General features: G+C 49.0%; 2 protein-coding genes across 2 annotated transcripts in view; one reads left to right on the top strand and one right to left on the bottom strand.

Moving 5' to 3' along the window:
• Window positions 1-461: 461 nt before the first annotated feature.
• mrpl54 (mitochondrial ribosomal protein L54) lies at window positions 462-3586 on the bottom strand. The gene is made up of 3 exons (XM_055658309.1): window positions 3428-3586; window positions 2455-2611; window positions 462-824 (listed from the first exon to the last, which is right to left on the bottom strand). The coding sequence occupies exons 1-3, from the start codon at window positions 3531-3533 to the stop codon at window positions 692-694; spliced, it is 396 nt and encodes a 131-aa protein (XP_055514284.1). The 5' UTR covers window positions 3534-3586; the 3' UTR covers window positions 462-691.
• Window positions 3587-6639: 3053 nt separating this feature from the next.
• LOC129710962 (mucosa-associated lymphoid tissue lymphoma translocation protein 1-like) overlaps window positions 6640-20747 on the top strand; it is a 36406-nt gene continuing 22298 nt past the window's right edge. The window contains exons 1-7 of the mRNA XM_055658287.1: window positions 6640-6963; window positions 11148-11325; window positions 12365-12531; window positions 13795-13925; window positions 14777-14921; window positions 17114-17280; window positions 18262-18358. Coding sequence (XP_055514262.1) covers window positions 11186-11325; window positions 12365-12531; window positions 13795-13925; window positions 14777-14921; window positions 17114-17280; window positions 18262-18358 — 847 coding nt within the window. The 5' untranslated portion in view covers window positions 6640-6963; window positions 11148-11185. The remainder of the gene's footprint in view (window positions 6964-11147; window positions 11326-12364; window positions 12532-13794; window positions 13926-14776; window positions 14922-17113; window positions 17281-18261; window positions 18359-20747) is intronic.

The following is a 20747-nucleotide window of genomic DNA, read 5'->3' as shown; positions in this document are numbered from 1 at the left end:
AACATTCACACCACAGAACTAACTCTCCAGCAACAGTGTGTTAGTGGAGATATTTTCACTGGTGAGGAAGTTATGAGCAAGGGATCTGTTATTTAAAACCGAGGTGCGTATAACTTTTTTTACCCTGAGAGAATGGCGAATTTCTGGAATGATATGCCCCCTGTGAAGTGGTGGAGGTGGCAGAGTCGGCACAGAAGAGGAGAATAAATTGGCCGTGATCATACTTCTTCTTCAAGTCCGTTGAATCTCAGATGTCGTTCTGATCATACTGATGGCAGGGCATGCTCCTATTTTCTTGTGTAGATCCTCACTAATTTTGAGCGTGAATCATAGATAGTGATGCAGGGTAACGCATGCCACGATAGACTCCAGATAGAGCCTGCAGAACACATCTACATAAACAAGCTGGGGCATGCACTTTTTCCCCCAATATCCTTTAAGGAGTGAAAAACGAGAGAAACTTTCATAAAAATACTGCTCTTTATTTTTCATTATTAATAGGCAATGCCAGTGTTAATCACACCTTCTCTGTCTGGCTCGTACTGTGAACAGCTGTGAATCTTGAGGTGAGCTACTTCACACATCCTCCTCATCTCATGACTGTCTGGAAGACTTAGTGCTCAAATGTTCTCCTCTAAAGATATTCTTCATTTTTGTGAAATGGATATCTGCAGCTTATGTCCCAAACTTGTTAGAATTTCTTTCCTCTGTGCTCTTTGTTGTGTTGCCACATGTGTTCTTTTCTTAATCTTTTCAAGTATTCCCTGGATTCTGGGTCCAGTTCATCCAGGTTCTTTGGAGTTCCGAGGTTCAAAGAAAACAACCTACAAGACATTCATCTGATAAAAGGATCATAGAAACATAGAAATTAGGTGCAGGAGTAGGCCATTCGGACCTTCGAGCCTGCACCGCCATTCAATATGATCATCCAACTCAGTATCCCGTACCTGCCTTCTCTCCGTACCCCCTGAACCCCTTAGCCACAAGGGCCACATCTAACTCCCTCTTAAATATAGCCAATGAACTGGCCTCAACTACCCTCTGTGGCAGAGAAAGATTCACCACTCTCTGTGTGAAAAAATTTCATCTCATCTCAGTTTTAAAAGGATTCCCCCCTTATCCTTACAGCTGTGAAGCACCCAGATCAATTCATTTACAGTTCAAAGCCGCCAGATGACAATAAACTCACCCGCTGACCAACACAGAAACTACACTGGGTACAACAGCCTGCAGTTGCTGGAATCTTTAGCAAAAATCTAAATGGTAAAGGAAACCAGGTCAGGCAGCATCCGTGGAGGGAAAGTTCTGAAGGGCAGCACAATGGCGCGGCGGCAGAGACTGACTACGGGTGCTGGCTGTACAGAGTTTGTACGTTCGCCCTGTGACCGCGGGGGTTTTCTCCACTTTCCTCCCACATTCCAAAGACAAGCCGGTTAATAAGTTAATTGGCTTCTGTAAATTGCCCCTAGTATGTTGGGTAGAACTTGTGTATGGGGGATTGAGGGTCAGCGTGGGCTGAAGGGCCTCTCTCCAAGCTGCTTCTCTAAGCTAAGCTAACAATCCTGACCCAAAATGTCATCAGTCTACATTTCCCTCCACGGGTCACGCCTGACCCACTGAGTTCCTCCATCAGTTTGTTTTTTGCTGAAGAAAAAAACTGCATTACTGAGCCATGGGCATCAGGTAAGTGCTAATATCAAATCTGCGAATACCAGGTAATGTATACTGAATGCTTTACACCAGATTGGAAGAAACACATGGAAATCTAAGCTTCACCTGGGAATGTGTTTAGGGGGCAGGCAGGGGGAAAAAGGGCCGGTCGTGCATTTATACAGCGTAGAAACAGGCCCTTCAACCCAACTTGCCCACACTGACTAACATGCCCCAGCCACACTGGTCCCATCTGCCTGTGTTTGCCCCACATCCCTTTAAACCTGTCCCATCCAATCTAAAGCGGTCGTGTCAGGTGGGTGCATGAGTAGGTGTGGAGGAGGAAGAAATGGAGGAGTGAACCAGTACAGGTGTAAAGCAAAGCTACAAGTGACTAGGTGACGTTTCAGATTGAGTCACTTCTTTAGAAGGGTTCTGACCCAAAACGTCTCCTTTTCTCCAGAGATGCTACCTGATCCGCTGAGTTACCCCAACATTTTGTGTCTATCTTCAGAGTAAACCAGCATCTGCAGTTCCTTCCATCATAAGCCACTATAGGGAGGTTTCACGGCAGTCGGGTCACGACCCGTACTGTTGCTATGCTACTCCAAATGGATTACACGCGATGAACTGCAGGTAGTGACATGGAGCCATCTTGAAGGACGAAAATGAATTGCCTTATGGAAGGATCCCTGAACTGGGAAGCAACCACTACCTCCCCTGGAACTGTCCCTGTACCAAGGAGTTGGTACTCTGTGTAGTTGGAGGAAAAAAACACACGACCTCGGTGAGGACATTACTTACCATTCAGGGTATTCAGTGTCGGGCAGTAGCTTTGGGTCTGTGCCTTGCTTGTAGATGTTCACTCCCACAGCATGTGTGGTCAGAATGACGGGATCTTTACAAACCTCAGGACCTTGCAAAGCCTCCTTCACTCCAACCTTACCTTTTCCTTTAACAGCTGAAAGATACAAGCAAAATATCAAAGAGCTGGAGTCATGTGAGGAAGACACTATAGTTCCGCCATCACATCTTTATGACTTGCTAACTGCCAATGGATTGAAGTCCTACCACTCACAAATATATGGCAATGTAAAACTATAAAGATGCAAGTGCCAAAGGCAGCGAGCGTCGGGTAACTAACTGGTTAAAAAAAGACAGTGCTGGAGTAACTGAGCAGGTCCGGCATTGTGTGGAGAACATGGACATTTGGACCAGGACTCTTCCTCAGACGGACTGGGGAGGGGGGAGAGAGAGGGGGGGGGGGGAGGGAGAGAGAGAGAGAGAGAGAGAGAGAGAGAGGGGGAGAGAGACAGAGTCTCGGTGATGTTGTGGAAAGGAACTGCAGGCGCTGGTTTAAACCGAAACATAGAAACATAGATTGAAACATAGACAATAGGTGCAGGAGTAGAGGCCATTCGGCCCTTCGAGCCTGCACCATTCGCCATTCAATATGATCATGGCTGATCATCCAACTCAGTATCCTGTACCTGCCTTCTCTCCATACCCCCTGATCCCCTTAGCCACAAGGGCCACATCTAACTCCCTCTTAAATATAGCCAATGAACTGTGGCCTCGACTACCCTCTGTGGCAGAGAGTTCCAGAGATTCACCACTCTGGAAGATAGACACGAAGTGCTGGAGTAACTCAGCGGTCGGGCCACGTCTGTGAGAGAAGGAACGGGTGAGTTACAGCAGCGTTGTATGAAGGGCAGGCGGGCCCAGTGGCACCGAGACCCGGCCCGAGCCGATGGTCCAGCGGCCGCTCTCCGCTCACCTGCTTTCTTGGCGTAGCCGCGGGCGGGCGGCGGATCTCCCCGGAGGAGGAGCAGCGAGGAGCGGCTGAAGGCGCCTCGTCCAAGCGCCCTGGTCCCGGCCGCCATTACCCTGCCCTCTCACCCCCTGCGTCACCGCGTCGCCCCCCCTGCGTCACCGCGCACCGACCAACGCCCTGCCCCCTCCCACCACCTGCGTCACCGCGCACCGGTCAGTGCCACACCCCCTGCGTCACCGCGTCGCCCCCTGCGTCACCGCGTCGCCCCCTGCGTCACCGCGTCGCCCCCTGCGTCACCGCGTCGCCCCCTGCGTCACCGCGCACCGAGCAATGCCCACGCCCCCTCCCCGCCCCCTGCGTCACCGCGCACCGTCAATGCCCCCCCCTCCCACCCCCCCTGCGTCACCGCGCACCGAGCAATGCCACGCCCCCTCCCACCCCCTGCGTCACCGCGCGCAACCGAGCAATGCCCCCGCACCCCTCTACCCCGCACCGTCGTCAGTGCGTCACCCCCCCTGGCCCACTACCCACGTCCCCCCCCCCACCGATCAATGCGTCACCGCGTCGCCCCTGCTCAACCCCGCTACGTCACCTCCACGCCCGTCCCCCTGCGTCACCGCGCACAAGCCAATGCCACGTCCCCCCCCCCATCCCACCTGCGTCACCGCGTCAACCCCTCCCCCCCCCCCCCCCCCCCGCCTTGCCGTCATTGCGTCACTGCGTGCCCATGCCACGCCCACTCCTCGCTCGCGTTCCCGGAAGCGGCGGCGCTGCCCGTTGCCATGGAGACACAAGAGGGAGGAAGATACTGGAGCATCTGCAGTTCCTTCCTACACAAAGAAACACAGACAATAGACGCGTGAGGAGGCCATTCAGCCCTTCGAACCAGCACTGACATTCAATATCAATGAATGAATTAATAAGTTTATTGGCCAAGTATATACACATACAAGGAATTTGCCTTGGTGCTCCGCTCGCAAGTAACAACACGGCATACAGTTAATAATTAAGTTTAAGACATTAAGAATAAAATATTATAGTTTAAACATGTGGATGAAAGAAAATACCAGAGCACAAGGAGGCAACAGACTTTTGGTTATTGAGTAGAGCTACTACTCGTGGAAAAAAGCTGTTTTCATGTCCGGCTGTGGCAGCTTTGACAGTCCGGAGTCGCCTTCCAGAGGGAAGTGATTCAAAGAGTTTGTGGCCAGGGTGAGAGGGGTCAGAGATGATCTTGCCCGCTCGTTTCCTGGCCCTTGCAGTGTACAGTTCATCAATGGAGGGAAGGTTGCAACCAATAACCTTCTCTACTGATCGAACGATTTGCTGCAGCCTCCAGGTGTCGTGCTTAGTGGCTGAGCCGAACCAGACCATGATGGAGAAAGTGAGGACAGATTCTACGATGGCCATATAGAATTGGACCATCATTGCCTGTGGCAGTGTTTAAGAAGGAACTGCAGATGCTGGAGAATCGAAGGTACACAAAAAAGCTGGAGAAACTCAGCGGGTGGAGCAGCATCTATGCAGCAGCATCCTTCGCTCCATAGATGCTGCTGCACCCGCTGAGTTTCTCCAGCTTTTTTGTGTACCATTGCCTGTGGCAGATTGTGTTTTCTCAGCTGCCGCAGGATGTTCATCCTCTGTTGGGCCTTTTTGACTGTGGTCGATGGTAGCCCCCCATTTAATGTCCTTGGAGATGATGGTTCCAAGGAACTTAAAAGACTCCACAGATGTTGGTGGTGAGTGCGTTGAGGGGCAGGGGAGCTCTCCGAAAGTATACCGCGTTCCTGCTTTCACCCATATCCCTTGATTCTGTAAGCCCTAAGAGCTATATCTAACTTTCTCTTGAAAACATTCAGTGAATTGGCCTCCACTGCCTTCTGTGGCAGAGAATTCCTATCTAAACCTGTCCTATCCATTAAACCTGTCTAAATCTTTCTTAAATGTTTGGATAGTCCCAGCCTCAACTACCTCCTCCGGCAGCTTATTCCATACGCCCACCTACCCCTATGTGAAAAAATTACCTCTCAGGTTGTTTAATAATCTTTCCCCCTCTCGCCTTAGACCTATGTCCTCTGGTTCTCGATTCTGGGCAAGAGGCTCAGTGCGTCAACCCGATATGGAGATACAGAGTGATACCATGTGGAAACAGACCCTTCTGTTCAACTTGCCCACACCGGCTAACACTCCCCATCTACATTAGTCCCACCTGCCTGGGTTTGGCCCATATCCCTCTAAACCCGTCCTATCCATCCATATTTCCCTAAACCTATCCTACCCAAACTAGTCAACTTTATCTTGCACTAAATGTTAAAGGTATGTAAAAGGGCAGTTTTCATCCAATTTACAGGGCATCGGTGATACCGCACTAAGGATGCTGCATGCAGTTTTGGTCTCCAATTTATAAGGATGGCTGTGCTTGCCTTAGAGGCAGCGCAGAGAAGTCCACCAAGTAGAATGTACGACGTCAAAAAATGAAAGAAGGTTGGGCTGATAGTTATTGGAGTCTGGAAGAGAGAGAGTTTGAAGGGTTGTAAGTGCTGAGTTTGAAGAGTTGGAGGAAAACATTTTTCACACAGAGAGTGGTGAATCTCTGGAACTCTCTGTCACAGAAGGTAGTTGAGGCCACAGTTCATTGGCTATATTTAAGAGGGAGTTAGATGTGGCCCTTGTGGCTAATGGGATCAGGGGGTATGGAGAGAAGGCAGGTAAATGGATACTGAGTTGGATGATCATATTGAATGGCGGTGCCGGCTCAAAGGGCCGAATGGCCTACTCCTGCACCTATTTTCTATGTTTCTAACTCAGCGGGTCAGGCAACATCTCTGGAGGACACAGCAAGTCAGGCAGCATCTGTGGAGAAAATGGATAGGTGACATTTCACAGGGAACTGGAGTAACTCAGCGGGTCAGGCAACATCTCTGGAGGACACAGCAAGTCAGGCAGCATCTGTGGAGAAAATGGATAGGTGGCGTTTTGGGTTGAGACTCCTCTACAGACTGATGATGGGGGGGAAGGAACAGGAAAGCTGGAAAAGGGGAGAGGCGGGACAAAACTTGGCAGGTAATATGTCTAGATAAGCGGGGGGGGGGGGGGGGGTGTGGTGGACACAGGCTAGAGATTAAAATAGTCGTTGTGAAACAGGTTTGAGGATTTGCAGATTGTGAAGCCGGGGTGGAGGTGGGGTTGGGAGTGGGGGGAGGAGGAAAGGCAGTAAGGCAGTAACTCTACCACTACTATGCCACTGTTCTGCCATATATCAACGTACCAGTTCACAGTCGCATGGTGAAGTTAGAGGGAACTTTAAGTGGAAATGCAGAAGTGAGTTTGTTTACAACTGCATCTAGAGTTTCACATCCTCAGTTTTCATACACTTCCTTTTTATTTAATGAGACCAGCAGTACTTGGATCAGTCGCTTCCAACAAGCAACTAGTCTGGAGGGAGGCCGTTTATGCTCGAAAACCAATGTGGAATTGAAAAGACCACAAAATCTCTCTCTTTGCTAGGAATGATCACTGTCCACATCATTCATCCACGGGTAAGTCCTTTAAGTCCATTCAACATTTAGCAAGTGCCGGTAAGAACTGAACAAACTTTATTGTGAGAGAGAGAGAATCACGCAGAGCCCAAGTGTCTGTGGGAGTCCTCTCTGAGCTAATGCTGAAAAACCATCTCTTTTATACATTGATTTAGACAAAAAGCATCCAGACAAATGGTAATGAACAAGGACACTCAGAATTCAAAGGAAATAACATTTAGCTGTGGAAAGTTACACCGGAGCAAGATTGGCCGTTCTGCAAGTTCTGTGATAGACTCTTAATCTCTTGACCGAGACCTGTCAATTACTTGTGTCCTAGGCAGTTTCTGTAAACAATCTTGTGCAGACACAGATAGAATACACAAGGAAATAGTTACATAAATGTTTCCATCATTTTCCTCCTCTTTATACAAATTTACTGAATTATAATCTAAAACAAATTTATGTCCTTCGAGTTGAAGTCCCCAAGTTTCTTCACAGAACCACATGTTCCCTCGACTTTCTGTAGTTCGATCATTCGTGAGGGTTCAATCAGTCAGGAATGTTTCTCTCGTCAATTTCATAGCATTGTCTCTCTTCTGCTTTGGTTGGTATTAGTTCGTATAACATAGTCATTTTCTTAGTGAGGGTCGTTTCAATCAGTCGCTGGGCGAGTCCTCTCACACAGGGGATAATGCAGCAGCCCAGGCAGACCAGCAACCCTGCAATGACTATGAAAGCGGTTAGTACAGAAATAACAACATTTTTCCATTTCCCGAACCATGAGTCCAGGAACTCTGTCCCGGAGGTGACGACTCCTGAATTCTCAGCCAATTCCTCTGCCAGTGAAGTGAGTCCAGCCAGGGCCCTGGAGACTGACCCATCAGGTGCGGTATTATTGGGAATAAAGGTACAACAAGATGATCCGAACATTACACATACTCCTCCCTTGTCTGCTAGTAGCATGTCCAAGGCCATTCTATTCTGCCAGGCCATCAGACTGGCCCGATCTAGTTGTTCGGCTAACCCTTTCACAGCATCTCTTGTATAATTGATAAATCGCTGCTGATTATAATATAAGTAATTTATCCAATTACATTTTTATTAATGGTGGACCACCAGAAGATGACAGACTCAAATCCAGGAGCTATCTGATTGCGTGCCTTGAATTCATCTGGAACCCCTCTGGGCACTCCAATTTCATCTATGTAAATGTGTGCATCAAAAGAACCTTTAGCAAGTTCCCTTTTCACTCTATTCTCTGTCTCTTTATAGCCTGAGGACTCAGAGTGTTGGAAAACATAATGCCATTTTGAGCAGGGTGCTAGACAGACATACACCCCATCCGTTACATATGCTTTGTCCTCGCAACTTATACTGACATGGGTCGATTTCAAAAGTGCTAGTACTTCCTCGGGTCAGGTTTATTGTACACTTCACATATGCTGTGGTGATTAATGCAATTCCACTCAGAATAACCAGCCCCCTCTTCATGGTTTCGGAGGTGTAGGTTTCCGATCGTTACTGGACCTATACAGGCCGTCAGCCGTCATCGGTGCCCCTTTCTCCTACTCTGAAGTTGGGATTTTTACTCTTTTGCAGTGTGTGATATGTACCCACGTTGGCCTTTCGGCAATTCCTACCGCAGTGGGAGTAGTAAGTAGGACTTGATACGGACCTTCCCACCGAGGGCTTGACCACCTTTTTCTTTTGATAAATTTTTACGAACACCCACCCAGTCTCCTGGCTTTAATTCCTCCACGAGATCCCTTCCGCTTGGTCAAGACCTGTTAAACCTTTCAACGCACGAGATTTGTTTATTAGCATTTTCTTCATGTAATGTGTTAGGGTACTATCTTCACTTACTGTTTCAGAAAACCTTTGTAGAACAGGGTATTGGAATGGTTTACCATACAGTATTTTGTACGGGGACATTCCCCTCGTACTTGGCAGCATTCTCATATTTAATAAGTCTAATGGGAGACAATCTATCCAGGAAAATCCCGTTTCCGCCATTGCCTTCCTTAATTTGCTTTTAATAGTTCCATTAGTCCTCTCTACTAACCCTGCAGACTGTGGGTGGTAAGAGCAGTGATGTTTTAATTGTATCTTTAGGGTCACAGTGAGTTTCTCTATTACCTCATTGACAAAATGGCTCCCATTGTCACTATATATTTTCTCTGGTATCCCGAACCTTGGGATGATGTCCCTGAGGAGAGCTTTTGCCACTGTCAATGCATCCGCGTTGGTAGAGGGAAAAACTTCAACCCATCGGGAAAATACATCAATAATCACTAAACAATATTTCTTGTGTTTAAGAAGGAACTGCAGATGCTGGAGAATCGAAGGTACACAAAAATGATGGAGAAACTCAGCGAGTGCAGCAGCATCTATGGAGCGAAGGAAATAGGCAACGTTTCGGGCCGAAACCTAAAGGAAATAGGCAACGTTTCGGGTCGAAACCCGAAGGGTTTCGGGCCGAAACGTTGCCTATTTCCTTCGCTCCATAGATGCTGCTGCCCCCGCTGAGTTTCTCCAGCTTTTTTGTGTACAAACAATATTTCTTCCCTTGCGAGGGGGTTAATTCAATAAAATCCATATTTAAATTTTGAAATGGGTACCTTGGTTGTGGGTACTTCCCTTGTTGTTTCTCCATGTTTCCTTGTGGATTGTACCTGGCACATATCTTGCACGTTTCACAGTACTTCTTTGCATGACTCGTGACCCCATAGGTTTTGAACACCTTCTCGACTAGTTGCACCATTCCTCCTGTTGAGACATGCGTTACCCCATGGCTCATAACACAGGCAAATCCCCACAGTCCATCCTCCTGTTTTTCCACTTCATCCATTCAGCAGTTAAAGACACATTGCCATGCTCAACTCTTCTAGGATCAACTGCAGCAGATTCCGTTTGCAACTGTGTTTGATTAAACAGTGACTCTACAGATTTTTTCTTCCTCAAAGTCAAGATCCAAAGCTTGCAGTGCAGCAGTTAAAATATCCACGTGCTTTGACATCTATTTTATACATTGATTTAGACAAAAAGCATCCAGAGTCTTTCCTTTGACCATCACAGAGGACACTATCAAGGTGTCCTATTTTAGGCCAACATAAACATTACAATTCGTCAGTATAAAAATTCTCATCCTATTACTGATGCTCACAATTTCACACTGCTTCACTTAAAAAAAAAACAGGGAAAAACACATTATTGTTAAGCAGGTAACGCAATTGAAAGGAAACATAGACAATAGGTGCAAGAGTAGACCATTCGGCCAGCCAGCACCACCATTCAATATGATCATGGCTGATCATCTAAAATCAGTATCCCGTTCCTGCTTATTCCCCATATCCCATGACTCCATTAGCCCTCAGAGCTAAATCATTGAAAAGGAACATGGCCACCATATGTTATGAGAGAATTGCAGTTATTGCAGTAATGCAGTTATGCAGTTTGAAACTGTTTGAATCACTTCCCTCGGGAAGGCGACTCCGGACTGTCAAAGCTGCCACAGCCAGACATAAAAACTGTTTTTATCCATGAGTAGTTGCTCTACTCAACAGGTACAGCAGGCAGTGAAGAAAGCTAATGGAATGTTGGCCTTCATAACAAGAGGATTTCAGTATAGGAGTAAAGAGGTTCTTCTGCAGTTGTAATAGGGCTCTGGTGAGACCACATCTGGAGTATTGTGTACAGTTTTGGGCTCCTAATTTGAGGAAGGACATCCTTGTGATTGAGGCTGTGCAGCGTAGGTTCACGAGATTGATCCCTGGGATGGCGGGACTGTCATATGAGGAAAGATTGAAAAGACTAGGCTTGTATTCACTGGAGTTTAGAAGGATGAGGGGGATTCTTATAGAAACAAATTATAAAAGGACTGGACAAGCTAGATGCAGGGAAAATGTTCCCAATGTGGGGCGAGTCCAGAACCAGGGGCCACAGTCTTAGAATAAAGGGGAGGTCATTTAAGACTGAGGTGAGAAAAAACTTTTTCACGCAGAGAGTTGTGAATTTATGGAATTCCCTGCCACAGAGGGCAGTGGCTAAATCACTTGATGGATTTAGGAGAGAGTTAGATAGAACTATAGGGGCTAGTGGAGTCACGGTTTCCGAATGGCCTCCTCCTGCACCTATTGTCTATATTTCTATGTTTCTATGTAAATCTTAGCCATTCACAATTCCTCTTTGTGACGTTTTTCTAGCAGTGCATTCATACCGTTGAAGACTTGAAGTAAAAGCCATGGACTACTGGAATATGCCTTTGAATAGTCTTGGGGAATTAACGCTGAAGAGACTGAGCACATATCTGGACAACTGCACGGTGAAAGGATGGAGGAAACTGGCAGAGATTGTCAGCACAGAGAGTCGCTTCAAGTGCAGGTAGGCAACGATTCACTGTCAAAGACACAGAGTGCTGTAGTAACTCAGCGGGTCAGGCACCATCTCTGGAGGTGACGATTCGAGTTGGAACTGGGGGGGTGGGAAGGGAGGAACGTGGTCATGGTGGCGCAGCGGTAGAGTTGCTGCCTTACAGCAAAATGAAGCGCCGGTGACCTGGGTGTGATTCTGACTACAGGCCCTATCTGTACGGAGTTTGTACGTTCTCCCCGTAACTGCGTGGGTTTTCTCCGGGGGCTCCAGGTTTCCCCCAAAGACGTACAGGTTTGTAGGTTAATTGGCTTGGTTAATGTAAACATCGTCCAGTATAAAATTGTCCAACTTCCAGTATAAGGTACAAGAGGGAGGAGGGGCAGGACATGAGGACAAAACGTGGCACGGAATACTGTGTGAATGCAGGCAATGATGGGGTTTGCCACACTTTGTCCTACCCCCCCCCCCCCCAATCCCAGCCTCCTTCCCCAACCCACCAACCCCCCCCCCCCCCCCCCCCCCCAGCCTCAGTCCCGACCCAAAAGAGTCCCGACCCAAAACACCACTCATCCATGTTCTCCAATGACCCGCTGAGTTACTCTAGCACTCTGTGTCGGTTTTTGTAAACCAACATCTGCCGTTCCTTGTTTTTCTCTGCTGTGGGTGAAGAGAAAAGGTGGTGTCTGGGCTGCCACGTGACCATCTAGAGGCTAACCATAAGACACACACCCGGGGCTGATCACCCTGCGGTGGGTCTTTGGCTGTGGGAGGAAACCGAAGATCTTGGAGAAAACCCACGCAGGTCACGGGGAGAACGTGCAAACTCCGTACAGACAGCGCCCGTGGTCAGGATTGAACCCAGATCCCTGGTGCTGTGAGGTAGTAGCTCTACCTGCTGTGCCACTGTGCCGCCCAGAGTTGTTGGGCCTATTGTCCTTTTCTAAACCTAAAGGTTCTTGGATTGTGTTTTGATCGTAGAATATGTGAATGTTACAAGCCAGAGGCAGAGGCCATTCGGCCCTTCATTGACGTGTGGTTGTGTTGCCAGTGAGAAGGAGCTGGAGAAATGCTCGCTGCAGGTCCTAGATCTGGATGGAAGTCCGAGCCGACTGTATCTGCAGTTACTGGCGGAACGCCGCTGCCCAGTCAACCATCTGCTCAGCTGCCTGGACAAGATGGGACATACAGAGGCATGGCAGTGTGTGGTGTCAATGGGTGAGTAAGGTCATTGCCAATGTCATAACGTGAATCATTTGGAGCAGAGGCCGTGACTGGGGAGAGGGGGGCAGCACAACTTGGAGTGCTATAATTGGGGACATTTTTAACTTATTAGTCATTTCACAAATATCAAACAATTACATCTTGCAGCCCGAAAGGGTCACCCACCTAAATGAGCAATAGAACGATCCATTAGGGTAAATCTACTGCATCTAAACTCACCCACCCTTTTTATCCAGAGATGCTGCCTGACCCGCTGAGTTACTCCAGCATTCTGTGAAACGTCACCTATCCATGTTCTCCACAGATGCTGCCTGACCCGCTGAGTTACTCCAGCACTCTGTGAAACGTCACCTATCCATGTTCTCCACAGATGCTGCCTGACCCGCTGAGTTACTCCAGCACTCTGTGTCTACAAACTAGCATCTGTAGTTCCTTATTTCTCCATTTTGGCTTACTCCTCTGCGAAATCTCCTCAGGGTATTTCTACTTTGAAGGATTTCTCTTTCTCTCTCTGACGGAGTCTGAAGAAGGGCCTTGATCTGAACTGTTACCTAAGGCATGAGATGGGTGGGAAGAAGGAGCTGAAAGGGGTTGTTGCTGATGCGAGACTGTTTCTCACTAGGTAGGCAAAAGTGCTGGAGAAACTCAGTGGGTGCAGCAGCATCTATGGAGCGAAGGAAATAGGTAACGTTTCGGGCCGAAACCCTTCTGGGTTTCGGCCCGAAACGTTGCCTATTTCCTTCCGGGTTTCGGCCCGAAACGTTGCCTATTTCCTTCCGGGTTTCGGCCCGAAACGTTGCCTATTTCCTTCAGGGTTTCGGCCCGAAACGTTGCCTATTTCCTTCGCTCCGTAGATGCTGCTGCACCCCTGCTGAGTTTCTCCAGCATTTTTGTGTACCTTCGATTTTCCAGCATCTGCAGTTTCTTCGTAAACACTGTTTCTCACTGTATCCAGTCGTGTGTTGTTAAGTCAAGTCAAGTTTATTTGTCACATACACATACGAGATGTGCAGTGAAATGAAAGTGGCAATGCTCGCGGACTTTTGTGCAAAAGACAAACAACAAAACAAACCAAACAAATTATAAACACAATCATAACACACATATTCTTTTACATAATAAATAATGGAAGGAAAAACGTTCTGTAGAGTTAGTCCCTGGTGAGATAGGCGTTTACAGTCCGAATTGCCTCTGGGAAGAAACTCCTTCTCAACCTCAACCTTAACGTTACTGACAAGGTATGCTGTTTTCCCACAGCAACAGACAGCATACAGATCGTTGTGCAGCCCAAGTCACAAGATGTCACCGCTGGGGACAGTGTGACCCTCTGCTGTCAGGCTGTGGGCCCCCCAGGTCTCGGCTATCAATGGTTTCGTGGAAAGTATGAGGTGAGAACGCTGACTTTGGCCACCACCTATCTCTTCCCCTCGGTTTCTTGGTCCTCCAAAATATTCCAAATGGAATTTGAACTGGAGGTGGTACCCCATCTACCCCCCTCCCCCCATCGCACAATACAGGGGGGATGAGCAACACAATGTGAGGAAGTTGTCAAAGTCTGGTACAGTTAATGTCCAGTGGCATTTTCTGCTGCTGCTCGGGTGACTTGTACCCAATGGTGAGCGGTTGTTGCCAATTCACACAACCTTCCACACCTGGAGTATTGCATACAGTTTTGGTCTCCAAATCTGAGGAAGGACATTATTGCCATAGAGGGAGTGCAGAGAAGGTTCACCAGACTGATTCCTGGGATGTCAGGACTGTCTTATGAAGAAAGACTGGATAGACTTGGTTCATACTCTCTAGAATTTAGGAGATTGAGAGGGGATCTTATAGAAACTTACAAAATTCTAAAGGGGTTGGACAGGCTAGATGCAGGAAGATTGTTCCCGATGTTGGGGAAGTCCAGGACAAGGGGTTAAGGATAAGGGGGAAATCCTTTAAAACCGAGATGAGAAAAACGTTTTTCACACAGAGAGTGGTGAATCTCTGGAACTCTCTGCCACAGAGGGTAGTTGAGGCCACAGTTCATTGGCCATATTTAAGAGGGAGTTAGATGTGGCCCTTGTGGCTAAGGGGATCAGAGGGTATGGAGAGAAGGCAGGTACGGGATACTGAGTTGGATGATCAGCCATGATCATATTGAATGGCGGTGCAGGCTCGAAGGGCCGAATGGCCTCTACTCCTGCACCTAATTTCTATGTTTTCTATGTTTCCCCTGAATTGTGTTTAATTTCACCAGGTGACGGGTGGGAACTTGCCGGAGCTGCTCTTTAACCCCGTGGATGGCGCTGATGGGGACTGGTACGTCTGCAGAGTTCACTGTGGAAGTCAGTACTCGTTTTCCCAATGGGTTCGTCTCCGCGTTTACAGCAGCCCAACGGCAGGCAAGTCAACGGTTGGATCTGTTCATATATTCACGCAGGTGGGACTAGTGTCAACGGGGCATGTGGGCTAGCAGGGGCAAGTTGGGCCGAAGGGTCTGCTTACATGCTATTCGACTCTAATAGTGTATGGATGTGAACTTATAGCTATACCCTTCAGTATTTCACATTTCCACCTTGGATAATCTATGGAGCGAAGGAATAGGCAACGTTTCCGGCCGAAACTCTTCTTCACACTGAAGATAGATAGAGGTTGAGATAGAGTGGGTGTGGAGAGGATGTTTCCACCAATGGGAGAGTCCAGCACCAGAGGGCTCAGCCTCAGAATAAAAGGACGTACCTCTAGAATGGAGATGAGGAGGAATTTCTTTAGCCAGAGGGCGGTGAATCTGTGGAATTCATTGCCATGGACGGCCATTGAGGCCAAGTCATTGGGTGTTTTTAAAGTGGATATTGATAGGTTCTTGATTAGTATAGGCATCAAAGGGAGAAGGCAGGAGAATGGGGTTGTGAAGGAAAGATAGATGGTTGAATGGTGGAGCAGACTCGATGGGCTGAATGGCCTAATTCTGCTCCTATGTCTCATGGTCTTATGGTTATGACTGTCTGCCCTATCTCCGCCTCTCATCATTTTATAAACCTGTCGCGTCTCTCTCAGCTCACGATGCACCAGAGTAAAGCATCGTGTCCTGACAGCCAATGTCCTCAAACCCAGGCAGTGCATCTAGTTACACAAAAATGCTGGAGAAACTCAGCGGGTGCAGCAGCATCTATGGAGTGTATCTAGTTAGTATCCAAAGTGCCAAACTGTTTCAATCTGCACCACGGGCAAGTTGTACAAAGATCTTGTCAAACATTTTACAGAGGGACACTGTCGTGTTTAGAAGCTGTGTAAATTAGAACTTGTTTGCAGCACCTGTACAAGTGACCCGTTATTCTTAGTTCTGCCAGTTCCTTCCTCTTCCCCCCCCCCCTGGATCTTGGTCATAGTTTCCATTTGATATATTTGCCACTGGTTTGACTTTGAGTCAGCTGAATTCTGCACTCTCACTATGATTGTTTGATATGCGTCACGAATGAGCCTCCAGGTGTGTGTGTGCCAGCTGTCTGACCCTCACCAAGGCTCTCCCCCTCTTCCATTTCCTCTCTCCCTCCCTCCCTCTCCCCCTCTTCCCCTCTTCCCCACCCCCCCTCTCCCCCACCCCCCCCCTCTCCTCCTCTCTTCCTCTCCCACTCCTCCCCCCACCCCTTCCTCTCTCCACCTCTCCCCCTCTCCTTCTCTCTCTCTCTCTCTCTCTCTCTCCCTCTCCCCCTCTCCCCTCTCTCCCTCCCCCTCTCTCTCCCTCTCTCCCTCCCTCTCTCTCTCCCTCCTCCCCTCCCCTCTCTCTCCCTCTCCCTCTCCCCTCTCTCTCCCCTCCCTTCCTCCCACCCCCCCCCCCCCCCCCTCCCTCCCTCCCCCCTCCTCTCTTCCCTCCCCTCTCCCCCCCCCCCCTCCCCTCCTCTCTTCCTCTCCCCTCCCCCTCTCCTCCCTCTCCCCCCTCCTCCCCCCCCTCTCTCCTCTCCCCCCTCTCCCCCTCTCTCCCTCCCCCTCTCTCTCTCTCCCTCTCCCTCTCCCTCTCCTTCTCCTCTCCCCCTCTCCCCCTCCCCCTCTCCCCCTCCCCTCTCCCTCCTCCTCTCCCTCCTCTCCCCCCCTCCCCTCTCCCCACCCCCCCCCCCCCCACTCTCTCCTCTCCTCTCTCCTCTCCCACTCCCTCCCCCACCCCCCTCTCTCTCCCCCTCCCCTCTCCCTCTCTCCCCCCCTCTCTCCCCCTCCCCCCCCCCCTCCCCTCCCCCTCTCCCCCCTCTCCCCCCCCCTCTCCTCCCCTCTTCCCCTCCCCTCCTCTCCCCCTCCCTCCCTCCCCCCTCTCCACCTCTCCCCCATCCCCCCTCTCCTCCTCTCTTCCTCTCCTCCTCTCCCCCTCTCCTCCTCTCTTCCTCCCCCCCTTCCTCTCTTTCACTGAATGTTTTAGTCATGGTCAGATTCATGATTAGAGAACTGTAGGTATATCACTATTTTTCTCTCGTTTGTCACCTATTCCTTCGCTCCATAGACGCTGCCTCGCCCGCTGAGTTTCTCCAGCAGTTTTGTCTACCTTCAAGGTAGATCTGATATCTCGCTGTGTGTTGATATTATATTGATTTTGTTCTTCCTGCAGCAGGTCGGTTTTGCCGGGTGAATATCCTGGTGCATCCCGTCTCGCTGAGCCTGAAGGAGGGCGACACCATGTTGCTTCCATGTTCCGCGGTGGGCAACCCTCCCCCACAGTACCAGTGGTTTTGTAACGACCAGCTCTTGCCCGACGCGAATAAACCCAACCTTGAGGTAGGTGAACGTTTCCAGCTCCAGACACACGGAGCTTAGCTCTCAACGTGCAGACCCAGTCACTGGTTCCTTCTTTCACAGGTGGGTGTTGTGAGCAAAAGTGATCATTGATGTTAGAATGTACAAAAGAGGAACTGAAGGTAGACAGAAATGCTGGAGAAACTCAGCGGGCGAGGTAGCATCTATGGAGCGAAGGAAATAGGCAACGTTTTGGGACCCGAAACATTGCCTATTCCATTCGCTCCATAGACGCTGCCTCGCCCGCTGAGTTTCTCCAGCATTTCTGTCTACCTTCGATTTTCCAGCATCTGCAGTTCCTTCTTAAACAAAGAGAAACTGATGTTGTTTTATACCAAAGCGCTGGATTAACGCAGCGGGTTAGGCAGCATCTCTGGAGAACAGAACCTCTTGGCTGCACGGTGGGTGGCGCAGCAGTAGAATCGCTGCCTCACAGAATCCCGGGTTCGATCCTGAATACAGGTGCTGTCTGTGCAGAGTTTGCACGTTCTCCCTGCGACCGGGTGGAATTTCTCCGTATGCTCCACTTCCCAAAGACGTGCAGGTTTGTAGGTTGTTTAAGAGGGAACTGCAGATGCTGGAGAATCGAAGGTTACACAAAAAAGCTGGAGAAACTCAGCGGGTGCAGCAGCATCTATGGAGCGAAGGAAATAGGCAACGTTTCGGGCCAAATCCCTGAAGGAAATAGGCAACGTTTCGGGCCGAAACCCGGAAGGGTTTCGGCCCGGAACGTTGCCTATTTCCTTCGCTCCATAGATGCTGCTGCACCTGCTGAGTTTCTCCAGCTTTTTTGTGTAACCCCAGGTTTGTAGGTTTATTGGCCCGAGTGTGTGGAGAGTGGATGCGCAAATAACGTGAAATAACGGAACAACGTGAACGGATGATCAATAACTGGTACAGACTGGATGGGCCGATGGGCCTGTTGCCATGCTGCATCTTTTAATCAATCCATCTTGATTTCAGGTTATGGGAGTCACAACTGCTGACCGGGGGATGTATTACTGCCGTGCGTTCAACCTTTACCATGATGTCTGGAGCAGAGCGGTTTCAGTAGAGATCGGTATGTCCAGCACTGTATTGGATCCATGACCCTGGATTATTCCCCTCTTCTCCTAACGGAGTGGAGTCTCACTCAGACACAGTTATGCAGCCATGCTCCTCTGCCTAGAACATAGAGTGATACAGCATGGAAACAGGCCCTTCAGCCCAACTTGCCCAGACCGACCAACATTGCCCAGTACACTAGTCCCACCTGCCCGCGTTTGGCCCACATCCCTCCAAACCTGTTGTATCCACGTATACTCTCTACAATTTAGGAGATTGAGAGGGGATCTTATAGAAACTTACAAAATTCTTAAGGGGTTGGACAGGCTAGATGCAGGAAGATTGTTCCCGATGTTGGGGAAGTCCAGGACAAGGGGTCACAGCTTAAGGATAAGGGGGAAATCCTTTAAAACCGAGATGAGAAAGACATTTTTCACACAGAGAGTGGTGAATCTCTGGAACTCTCTGCCACAGATGGTAGTTGAGGCCAGTTCATTGGCTATATTTAAGAGGGAGTTAGATGTGGCCCTTGTGGCTAAGGGGATCAGGGGGTATGGAGAGAAGGCAGGTACGGGATACTGAGTTGGATGATCAGCCATGATCATATTGAATGGCAGTGCAGGCTCGAAGGGCCGAATGGCCTCTACTCCTGCACCTAATTTCTATGTTTCTATGTTTCTATCTGTCTAACTGACATTTAAACGTTGGGATAGTCCCTGTCTATCTTTGAGTTTGATACTTTGACTTGACTTGTCTGAACCACCTCCTCTGCAGCACATTCCACACATCAGAGATAGATAGATTCTTGATTAGTGCGGGTGTCAGGGGTTATGGGGAGAAGGCAGGAGAATGGGGTTAGGAGGGAGAGATAGATCAGCCATGATTGAATGGCAGAGTAGACTTGATGGAATCTGTAGACTTAATTCTACCTCTATCACTTATGACCTTATAATAATAATAATAATCTTATTTATATAGCACATTTTTAGTCAACTTGCATTGACCCCAAAGTGCTTCACATAATTACATTACATTTACACACAGGCAAAGGTGGGTGAAGTGTCTTGGCCCAAGGACACAACGACAGTATGCACTCCAAGCGGGATTCGAACCAGCTACCTACCGGTCACCAGCTGAACACTTAGCCCATTGCGCCATCTGTCGTCCCTTATGACCTTATGATCTTTAGAATGTCAGCTGCAGAATTGTGCTGTTCTTCTGAGACCCACATTATTCTCACACGGCTCTCCCACACGACAAGTTACAGCTGCAAACGTGGTCCCTGGTCAAGGGCTAGCGATACCACCTGCTGCCTCTTTACTTTACATTTTCAATTGGGACTTTCTTTAACCTGACTTTATCCTGCACTAAACGTTATTCCCTTTATCCTGTACCTGTACCTGTGGACGGCTCGATTGTAATCATGTTTCGTGCTTTATTTGACTGGATAGCAGACGACAACAGAGGTTTTCCCTTTTACCTTGCTACATGTGACAATAATGAACTAAACTAACCAATTCAGCTAAAAACATCCCAGCGGTATGAACATTGACTTCTCCAATTTCAGGTAGTCCCTGCTTTCTCCCTCCTTCCCCTCCCCTTCCCAGCTCCCCCACAGCCCACTGTCTCCGCCTCTTTCTTTCTTTTTCCCGCCCTCCCTCCCTCAACATCAGTCTGAAGAAGGGTCTCGACCCGAAACGTCACCTATTCCTTCGCCCCATAGATGCTGCCTCACCCGCTGAGTTTCTCCAGCATTTTTGTCTACCTTCGGTTTTTCCAGCATCTGCAGTTCTTTCTTAAACAGCTACCAGCCCAACAACCCAGAGCTCGTAAATACAGATGCCACGGAGCATGAGAGAGTAGGGGTAGTCCACTCGACTCCCCGAGCCTGGCCCATCGTTCAGTGTGATCAGACCTCATCCGCCCAATCCTCATCTCCACTCCTCTCCTCTGACTCTTCCCATCGCCCTCAATTCCCCCAATTGACTGGACGTATCACAGCCTGGATCAGCAGCTCAAACGCCGGGGAGCGGTGAAGCTGGCCAACACTGCCCGGTCCTTCACGGGTTCTCTTCTCCCCACCATCGAAGGGATCTACAGGAGTCATTGCCTCAAAAAGGCGGCCAGCATCTTCAGAGACCCACACCATCCTGGACACAACCTGGTCACATATCTGTTATGCTGCTGCAAGGAAGAATTTCATTGTTCTGTTACGGGGAACAGATGCCAATAAAACACTCTTGACTCTAGACCAAATGACGGTCACTTCTTGGCCAGCATCAGCAGCAACGTTAATGTCCATTTGAAGAAGGGTCACAGGACATAAGTGATAGGCGTAGAATTAGGCCATTCGGCCCATCGTCTAATCCGCCATTCCATCATGGCTGATCTATCTCTCCCTCCTA

This window comes from Leucoraja erinacea, chromosome 29 (genome assembly GCF_028641065.1).
Source record: "Leucoraja erinacea ecotype New England chromosome 29, Leri_hhj_1, whole genome shotgun sequence".
NCBI lineage: Eukaryota > Metazoa > Chordata > Chondrichthyes > Rajiformes > Rajidae > Leucoraja > Leucoraja erinaceus.
The sequence above is the reverse complement of the archived record's forward strand: the minus strand, read 5'-3'. Positions and strand labels throughout refer to the sequence as shown.

Coding starts and splice junctions, on each gene's coding strand:
- mrpl54 (XM_055658309.1), bottom strand. CDS start 3,533: ATGGCGGCCGGGACCAGGGCGCTTGGACGAGGCGCCTTCAGCCGCTCC. Junction 2,612..3,427: donor CGGCTACGCCAAGAAAGCAG/GTGAGCGGAGAG, acceptor TGTATCTTTCAG/CTGTTAAAGGAAAAGGTAAG. Junction 825..2,454: donor GACACTGAATACCCTGAATG/GTAAGTAATGTC, acceptor AATGTCTTGTAG/GTTGTTTTCTTTGAACCTCG.